This window comes from Myotis davidii, unplaced genomic scaffold (assembly GCF_000327345.1).
Source record: "Myotis davidii unplaced genomic scaffold, ASM32734v1 scaffold77, whole genome shotgun sequence".
In the NCBI taxonomy this organism is placed as follows: Eukaryota; Metazoa; Chordata; class Mammalia; order Chiroptera; family Vespertilionidae; genus Myotis; species Myotis davidii.
In genome coordinates, this window is record NW_006289713.1 from 4,394,639 (window position 1) to 4,404,401 (window position 9,763).

At 54.3% G+C, this 9,763-nt stretch overlaps 1 protein-coding gene across 1 annotated transcript in view; it reads right to left on the reverse strand.

The window, feature by feature from the left end:
* Positions 1-9,763, reverse strand: part of LOC102762728 (forkhead box protein C2) — a 13,565-nt gene that overhangs the window by 2,588 nt on the left and 1,214 nt on the right. Inside the window, 2 exon segments of the mRNA XM_006762284.2 lie at positions 2,363-2,494; positions 9,589-9,759. Coding sequence (XP_006762347.2) covers positions 2,363-2,494; positions 9,589-9,759 — 303 coding nt within the window.

Genomic DNA, 9,763 nt, shown 5'->3' on the forward strand with positions numbered 1-9,763 from the left:
GACCCGCCCGGGAGCCTGCCGTGCGTCTGCCTCCCGCTCTGCCGCTCTCCCCGGCCGCTCCACGCTCTGTCCCTTCTTCATGGCTTTAAAAATGTTAAATAATTGTTGTAAGTTTGCTATTATATGTTGACTTAGCGCTGGAAAATAAATTGTCTATGATAAACAGTCGTTGTGTTCTCAGCCCACCCACATTAATTAAAATTTCATTGCTGAAAAACTCCAAGCTTTTCCCTCCACGTGTCTTTTTGATACCAGCCAATCGGTTTCGGGGCTATTCCTTCATTTGTTTATAGAATTAGTCTGTTGATAAGTCCGCCCACCCAAGTTGAATCAAGCTGTGTTTATTTGGAAAAATTTCCGGGCACCCAATATATAAACGCACTGATCTGATGTTTGAAATATCACGTCCACCCCTTGACGCTGTGAGCACACACAGTCAGCGAGGCAGGATGTGGGCCCCGGTGCCTGGGAGCGGGGTCTTCGGGGCCAGGAAAGAGAGGTGGGGATGGGGGGCGGAGCGCAGGGGTGAGTTTTACCCCTGACCTGGGGAAGCCCCCCCCAACAGCCCGGCCTCCCACAAAAGATCTTTTCTTCTCCCAGGCTTCGTAGGAGGTGTAGAGATGGCACAGTCTCACCGGATGCCTTCCTAGATCTTTGCAAGCTTTTACATCTGTTGTGCGGAGAGGCGGCTCCATCAGAGAGGTTTGGGAGTCTGATGATCCTGGGCTTGCCCCCGCGGAACCATGGCCCTCCTAGGGGCTAGTATCCCAGAGGCAGCAAGCCTTGACCTGCAGGGCTCCTGGGGACCCACGCCTATGGTGCCAGGGAGCTGGGTAGGGCGTGGGTTACCTGATCCACAGCTCAGTTGAGGGAGGTTTCAAAATAAATCCGATTGGAAAGTTCAGGGGGAGAAACTAAGGTCTTTCTAATGGGGCTGAGGTTGCAAGCAAGAAAGACCATAAAAGGGGAATTTGGCAGCTGGCTGGGGAGAGCTGGTATTTGTGAATGCGGGTCCCTTGCTTTATATTCTGCGCTTTCCTGTTTATAACAAGGAGGGGGTTATAACAACTTTACAAGTGCACGCAGCTGGCCCATGATTACATTAAGCATTTGGAAAGCCGGCTTGGTCTCCCCCACCCACCCACTCACTCTGGGGTTCAAGTGCACCCCCCCATGCATTTTATATTCAGCCACGTCAGAGTTTGAATCAAAAGCCATGGATGATGCTGATTCAGTTGGAGGTGTCCTGCCCTCACTCCACCGCTTTGGAGGGAGGGGGGCAGGTAGCGTGACTAGTTCTTGTTTATGATCTCTGATGAATATTTTTTAAAGGAGGAAAAAAAAACACCAGCATTCCGGATAACTGAATTGGCATTCCATTGAGTAAATGGGCTGCCGATGCCAAAGAGAAGAGGGAGGAGTTGGGGGGGGGGCATAGAAATTGCCCAGGACTGGCTCCCACCCTGGATGGGGAGAGAGGGACTCGAGGTGCATTGGGGGGCGAGGGGGCCTGCCACTGCTGTTGTCAGAGGCGACACCATGCTGCAGGCTGGTTTCGAGCACTCAGGAGAATCTCCCCCCAAAATGGGGAGTCCAGAAGTTTGGGGGTTCCGGATAGCCATGGGAGAGCGAATACGTTTGAAATACCGAAAAGGACGCGGCAATCAGGGTGGAAAGACCGGTTTGGGTGCAGGCGCGGCTTGACGGAGTGCCAGGCCAGGCCCTGGGACACACCTCCGAGCCTCCGAGCCTCCGTCCAGGGCGCCGCATTTCTAACCTGGGGCAACCTTTGGGGCCTGGCCTCCCCGGGCCTAGGTCCTGAGGGTGGCCCTCTTGCCTGGAGGGGGCGGGGCGCTGTCCTCTCTCTGGATCTCTGGCTCTTACCTGAACACTCCTTTCAACCCTGGAGCGAAAAAAGAGCCTCAGTGCCGCGCTTTTGCAACCCTCGGTCCCACAGTCCCGGGGGGTCCCCAACCTCTCCAAGATCAGCGCGCCCAGCGCTGGGGTCCAGCTCGGTTTCCAGCCTCTGGATCGCTGGCTCTAACAGACCCAGAACAAAAGATAAACTGGTGCCATCCGCACCCCCAACCCCACCCCCACCTCCGCACCCAGAGCCCTTCACGGAGCTACCCAGGCACCGGCGTCCAGCACGCACATCCCTGCCTCTCCGAAAGGCGCGCCGCAGCGAGGCTTCTTCTAAACTCTAAGGCACATCCGAGCTTGAATTCGTACAATAATAAACACCACCGAATTTGGGCATGGGCCGGACGCAGGCGGAGACACGCGCGTCTGGTGGGCGGGTCACTGATAGTAAAGGGGGAAAAAGAAAAATCCGAGTTCTAGTCGCGGGCTGGAGACGCACCTCCAGCCCCGCGTATTTGTTGAAGTTTGCAGTGTTTCCCAGAGCTTGCAGCCGTAGAACTCTGGCCTGGCGCCCCAACCCGGCTCCCCCGCGGAGAGGAATCCTGGCCTCCCAGGTGAAGAGCTTTTGTAACTGCGAAAGGAAGGACCGCGCTGGAGCGAATTTCCGGGGAGCGCATGGCATAAGCCTTAAAGTCTGAGAGCGGATGCGCCCTCGTGCGGAAGCTCTGTGGGTTGGGACCCAGCGAGCCGGGGCCCAGCGGCAGGGGCCAGGGAAGAGGAGGAATGGGGGGAGGGGGGAGGGGAGGTAGCAGAGCCCGGGAGACAGCCGGGCAGAGTGGGAGTCCCAGAAAGCCGGGTGGACACACTGAAAGTTCCCTGTGGGGTCTTAAGTCTTCAGATCCCAGAAAAGAGCATTCATGTCTGAAGTCAGTGCGAGCACCACTACCAGCCTCAGGAAAGCCCTGAGATGCCCTGATATTTCCGAAGGACCACAGCAATTCCAACTCTGGGGCCCAAGCAGAAACCAGGTTCAGCGTGTGGGAGGGTCCACAGTCTCCGTCCCAGTCCAGTCCCCACCTGTTGAGAGAAAGCCTTCTCCTTGGGCAGGCTAGGCAGAGGCCAGGCGCCAACCTGGACCAAAGAGTCCAAAGGGGAGAGAGGAGCTCCAATCACTGCCCGCTCAGTACCGGGCATCTCCCTTTCCTCTGCCCCACCAGTAAATTAAAAAGCGGAGTCACGTTAATGATGATCTGTGTTATCGCTCCAAATATGTGCATCACTTTCTAAGTGTGAAGACAGATAGCAAGTATATGTGTGTGTGTTTATATGTATGTGTATATATGTATAATTGATTCTACCATATGTGAATTATGTTTGAGAAGAGTGAGGTGGAAAGATGTAGGACTTACTTAGCCAGGTCACCTTACTGACATCCTGAAAACACTGGAGAAGATGATGATTGAAAGAATACTATTAATAACTAAAATGCACTGGAGGCTATTATATGCTGGCACTGTTCTGAGTGCTTTCCTGTGTTAGGTCATTCATTCCTCACAGCAACCCTAAGAAGCAGAAACCTGCACCGTTCCCATTCTGCAGACCTAGAACCCAAGGCCAAGTCCTCCTGGAGGAAGGGTTGCAAAGCCAGGGAAACAATTGCATGATAGTGGTCGTTGTGGGTGGCTGCTGAGGGCCCTGTGGCAGTTCTCTTGAGAACCCTTGCAGCATCTATGAAAGACGGGGGGCTGACCCATTTCACAGACGATGAAACTGAGGCTGGGCACAGAACACCCCCAAGGCATTGTAGGTAGTAAGCAGCAGGACAGGGATCAGAACCCACACTTTCTCCTCCAAAGGAAGGCTCTCTGAGGTCTGACAACCTCAGGTGTCCACAGAAGCTCCAAGAGATGTGCCTGGAGTAAGCAAAATGAGGGGACCCTCCAGAGAGGGGAGGTACGCAGCACCACCAGAGCCGGGAGATTTGGGGCATTATAAGCAGGAACCCAAGCATCCTCACTTTTATCCTACTAAAACCCAGAAGCCCCTGCTCCCCTCCCCTCCTCTCCCATTCTGAAGGGACTGGGGAGCAGGGTCTTTGCTGCTTCTCAGCAGTGGGGGGTAGCCGGTCGGGACTGAGGTACCCCTTGGCTGGTCAGCTGATGCTGAGTGAAACCCAAGGAGCAGGGTGAGATTTTCCTAATGATTGATTGTTTCGAGCCCACCTTGTTCCCCCAAAGGATTTAAAGGGTCTAAAAGGGGGCAGTTAGGGCACACACTGCCCTGCCCAAGCAGTTTATCCTGATACACAGAGTTCATTGAGACCACAGATCCCATCTCTTCTCTTTCCAGGTAAATCCTAACATCTAACAGTGTGTCCTTACTATGGGCTGGGCCCTGTTGAAGCACTTTCATGTTATGTGTTGGATTCATTAATCTTCCCAACAGCCTTATCTGATGAGCCCATCATTTTCCAGTTGGGAAACAAGCCCAGAGAGCCAGAGGTAGTATGCCCGCCCGGGGTCACATGAACCCTCCGCTGGTCCTGCAGAGGGCCCGAGCTGGTGCCTGTGGGCTCAGCTCAGAGCGAAAGGCTCTGCTGGGGAGTCCGCCTGCAAGAATAACACGAAGGCAGAGAGAGCCAGAGGGGAAAGGAAGGCCCAGGCCCCAGGGCCACGAAGTCAGGGGTCAGAGGAGTCTCTCTGGCCTTCCCGACCTCCCAGCCTGGGTGGCCAAAGATTGAGCACAAAGCTATACCCCAGGCTCAAGAGGCCAGGGACCGCCCTCCCATGCTCCCCAACTCCATTCCCTTCGGGGACGTACAATGCCAGCAAGCCCATCAACCTGTCAACCCACCCCCTGCCCTCCACTTCAGCTTTTCACAGCCTCACAGCCCCAGGATGAAGTCCCCACAAGCCTGACGCTGGGAAACCCATAGCACCAGAGAGACACATTCGAGAACCTAACTCTACACCAGCGATGCCCCTCTGCCTTTGCTGCACAGCAGGCATGTTGCAAAAGCAAGAGGAAGGCTTGCACCAGTCCAGGCGGTGGCGTCTTCCCAGGCACAGTGGCCGCCGTCCCTGACTGTGGCTGCCCGGCCTTCCAAGCGCCCTACAACATTCCACCCCCTTCCTCACATGCCTGTGTCAAAAAGCAAACATTTCCAACGCCTTGGTGAGCTGAGGCCACGCAAGAAACAGGCAGGCAGGGAATGCTCCTCAAAGTTTGGGAAAGCATTTCAAGTATGTGGTGCAGGAAGTCACTGGTGGCTCCAACCCAGCGTGTCCTGCTCACCTGGAGTCCAGCCCCCAGCCGTCCCTGGCCAGGCTGACACCACACCACAAACCCTCAGCTCACTACCTGTCCATTTCCACCACACTGAGAGCCACGATGGTGCTGTCCAGGGATGAGCCCCACACACATTCCGCGAGGTGCCGGGCACAGGCTCTGAGACCCCAGCATGCTCTCAAGAAACATAGTTCTGTGCATTAATCAAGGTGTCTTTTCTCAGTAAATTCTCACCGGGCCAACCTTGCCCAGAACGCTGTCCGGTTTGTGTTTGGATTGGGGATGGGGAGAGGAGTGAGGAGGCAAGTGCTCAGCCACCTCGGCTTGTTTTTTCCAAGGGGGACCTGGGAACTCTGCTCTCCGTGCTTTGAGTGCAGCTCACAAGCCTCTCCCAGGCCCGAGGTGACCCCCAGGCAGTCTTGGGGTGGAGAGGAGGAGATGGACCCCGAAAGATTTATGAGCCAAGTGCTGAAGTTCCCAGGACCCTGTGTTTTCTTCCCTCCAACATCGGATCTTCAGTTCTGGCTGGCAGGGAAGGGGAGAGGGGATAATTGAGGACCCAGGCAGGAGCCCCAGCAGCCGGGAGGGAAAGTGCTGGGCTGCCCCGAATGCCCTTGCACTCACCTGGTCAGGCTACAGATGAGCAGACCCAGGCCAGGGAGGGGGAAGCCGCCTGTTCACAGAGCGAGATGTGGCCTTCCGGTTCCTAGCCCAGCGCTCCAGCTTCCAGGATGGACGGCAACCCTGATTTTGGTTACAGGGACAGGCAGCTTGAACCAGGGCAGGGAGGTCCAGCCAGCCACCAACCCCAGCCAGGCCTTGGGAGAGAGGTCCAGGTGGCGGCACACCCGCAGTCCTTTCTCCCTGAAAGGTGAGGTTGGGCATCTCTCCAAGTCTTACTCGAAGCAGAAGCCACTCCGGCTGCCGGCTGCCGCCTCTCTGGGCCTGGGAGCGTTCAGGGGGCTCAGAGGCCTCGGGGTCTCTCCAGCAGCCCGTGTCTGTCTGAACTGTTCAGAGACACAGTCCACCCCGCCGAGGCCAGTGCGAGACACAGGCTCAACGTCAAGGGACATGGTTTCTGCCGTGGTCTTTGGCTGCGTCCATGTCATGTGCAGTATCTCTGAGACCTGCGGGACTGCATCTTATTAGGTCACGAAGGAACACAGTTACCAGCATGGCTTCATGCAAACTGCATTCTGGTGGACCACGGACCACAAAGCCCTGAGGCCCAGCGGCCTGCATGGACTTTCAGGCCCGTCCACCCTGGATTCCTGTTCCCCTTTCTGGACAGGCCCTGGGCCTCGGGAGGGAGGACGGAGGACCGACTGGCTGAAGGAAGGGGCAGCAAGTGGATCTGAGAAGCAGACAGCCTGGCCCAGCACGCAGTCTTTGTGCCCAGGCAGTTGACCGGCAGGGTGCTGAAGATGACCAAAAGCAGCCCAGCGGGTGCCTGGACGCCTGCTGCTCAAGGTGTCATGCTTGTGCTTCAGGATCTTACTACTCTGCCAGCCGCCAGACGCCCCGAGCCCCCAGGTCCACGTCGGGGCATAAAGGCTGAGCTGAGCCAGCTCTGAGCTCAGTGTCCAGCGCATGGGTCAGCCTCTGGCACCCACACCTATCTTGGCCCCTAGGGTTTCAGACTGAGGGATCCCAGGGTGACCCTCCACCCCCAAGCCCTCCACACTGCTACCTGGATAAAGCCCTAAACGCAATCCCCCAAGTGGCCCATGTTCCCAAGGGAATGAGGAGCCCCTCACTATGTCCTCCACCCAATTGGGGGCAACCTTCTGGAGAGCTACCCCTCCAGCAAGTGGCCCCACACAGCGGGGGGCCCCACAGCGGGGACTTAAGATGCTTTCCCCAAAGGTAGAAGATCCAGGGCGGTTCAGAGGCTGGGCTGGTCTCTCGCCCAACTCCATCCTATTTCTCTGTCTTGTATTCTCCACATGTCTCTCAGAGCTGCTCTGAGTGCCAAAACTTAAGGTGAGGGTAATCTTTCTGGGAGGACTCTTTGAAACACCTGGGGAGAAAGAAAGCCAGCTAGAATACTCTCCGCTTCTCCTGCGGCCAACAGCATAAAAGAAACAGGAGCAAAATGAAACCAGCGTGCCAGAGCTGGGCAAGGAGCCGGGCTGCCTCTTTCTACAGCTCAGAGTGGGGGTCTCTCTCTCTCTCTCTCTCTCTCTCTCTCTCTGTCTCTCTCTCTCTCATCTCCCTCTCCCCCCACCTGTAGCTGGCTAGTCCAAAGCACTGTGGCCTGAGGGCCTGCCCAGGGCAAGCCTGGAGCACTGGGGCTCCTGTTCCTGCACATTATGAAAAGGAATAAAAGGCAGCGTTTTAACCACATGCCACCTCTGGGGCCACAGACTGGGAGAAGCTGTGTCACATATATGGGGAACATTATTATGAGCAAATGTTCCCCAACCCTATCTCAGCATAACATAGAGACAGAATGCCATGTTTAAAACAACAATCCAGCTCCCAGGTTATGTTCCACGTCACTGCATCAAGGAAAATCTCCTTTTGGGAAATCATCCCGGCTCATAATGTTACTTTTACAGGGAGCTTGGCCCTGGGGGAGGCATAGCTCACCTGCTGGGGTGGGAAACATTCCCCAGTTTGGAGCTCCTGCCTCGAAATTCAGGCACAGAGACCAGCAGGAGAGGTGGCGGGTTTGGGCCAGTGAAATCGATAACAAAACCATGGCCCCTTTGGCCACATCTCACAAAAGTTTTGTTGCTATTAAAAATTTAAAAAAAAGATGAGATATCAAAATTGAAAAGAAAAACAATCTCATTCCTTAAAGTCTGAAAAGGTTGATAAATTTAGAACCCCAAGCATTGGACATTATGTTTGAAGAACAGTGAAGCTGTAAGATTTTTCACTGCAATAGGGTAAGGATTTGGAAATCAAGAAGGAAAGAGATGTGAAATCCGCCTCGGAGCAGGCCGTTTTCTGGATGGTCATTAAACGCCACAGACTCAGTCCCCTTCGGTCTTTCCCTGGCCCAGTTCAAATTCTTCTCCGGAAAAACCATGATAGTGGGTAAGGAAGCCCGCATTTTAGGAAATCCAGGGCATGCAGGGCTCCCCCTGGTTTGTCCTTAGCTAACAGAAAATACGTTTCCTTCCCCCTGCTAATTGGGGAGGGGTGGGCATTCAGATGGAATGGCACTGCTTGTCTTGACAATGGGCCTGTTTTTCTGCATTTAGCAAAATGCAGGACAGCAAATTACATTCCGGCAAGCAGTCCTTCTGGCCGTGTCGCTCTAAGCAGGACCATCCCTGGATGGCCTCGACCAGGTTGAAATCCTGAATTAATAGAAAGCCTTTTTTCTGTCATGAAGACGACAATAGGGACCTACTCCCCTTCTTCTGTGATTGTCTAGATATGCCTGTCTACACGCTTACCCACCTGTGTAACAAAAATGACCCAAACAGGTGGATTCGCAAACCCACCGTGGCTTTGTTTTAAATGCGAGAACACAAACACACTGATTTTGGGGCAGAAAAACAACATGGGTTTATTTTAAGGTACGTACAACAAGTAAGACCACATAAGACAAACACAGGTGACGTTGAAGTTTTTTTTTTCTTTTCTTTTAGGAATGCTCAAGGAGAAATCTACTATACAAAACCATCACACTTTGTAAATAAAAAGTATCAGATACTTGACTTCTTTCTCGGCCAACAGCAACAAAAAAATAAATTATGTTCTTGTTTTGTAAAAGACCTACAACTGGGAAAAGAATTAAGCCTCGTAATTGTACAAGGGGGAAACCCCACATAGGTTTCTATGGATTTTCGATTTGGCAGTTAGAAATGGTTGGGCAAGATGAAAATTATCCAGTGAACTCAACTTTAAATATTATATTAATGGCTCTGAACAACAACAACAACAAAATAGCCTGATTACAAATCCACACATTTGTACAGCACGGTTAGAGAAATTTAAAATTACACACAGCACATACAAAAATCTATAGAGAGCCCCATAAACCTATGGAGGTCTCTACAGAGAGTCATTACTGGGTCGCTATGGGATTTGGTCCATAATTTAATTTTGGAAACCCCGAGTGGAGCAGAGAGCACAGCCATCCTGGTAGGGTAGGGGGGTCTTAATATTCATTTCGTTGGGCTACGTCCCTTCACGGGGGGGCCTCCTCAAGAATCTCAGAAACAGGACGGCGAGTTTAAGTTACCTGCAGCGTCCCCGAGGGAGGGCCGGAGCTGGCGCGCGCTCTGCTCCCGGGTCTGAGAAAACGCTGGCGGCGGTGTCTGGGTTCTCTGCAGGGATGAACTGTCGGAGGGGGTCGCGTCCGCGAGGCGAAGCCGGAGCGGGTCAGTATTTGGTGCAGTCGTAGGAATAGGGGGCGGCGTGGCGGTAGAGGGACGGCGTGGATCTGTAGGGCAGCTGACAGCTCGCGTTGCCGCTCACTTGGGGCTCCCCGAGGGTCGAGTTCTCAATCCCCAGCCGGTGGGAGTTGAACATCTCCCGGACGTTGGGAAAAGTCTGCTGCTGGGCCGCAAACGTGTGGCCGGGGAGGTGGTTGAGGTCCCCGCTGTGGTTGAGATACCAGGAGGCCGCCTGGGCCGCGGCGGCCGCGGGCTGC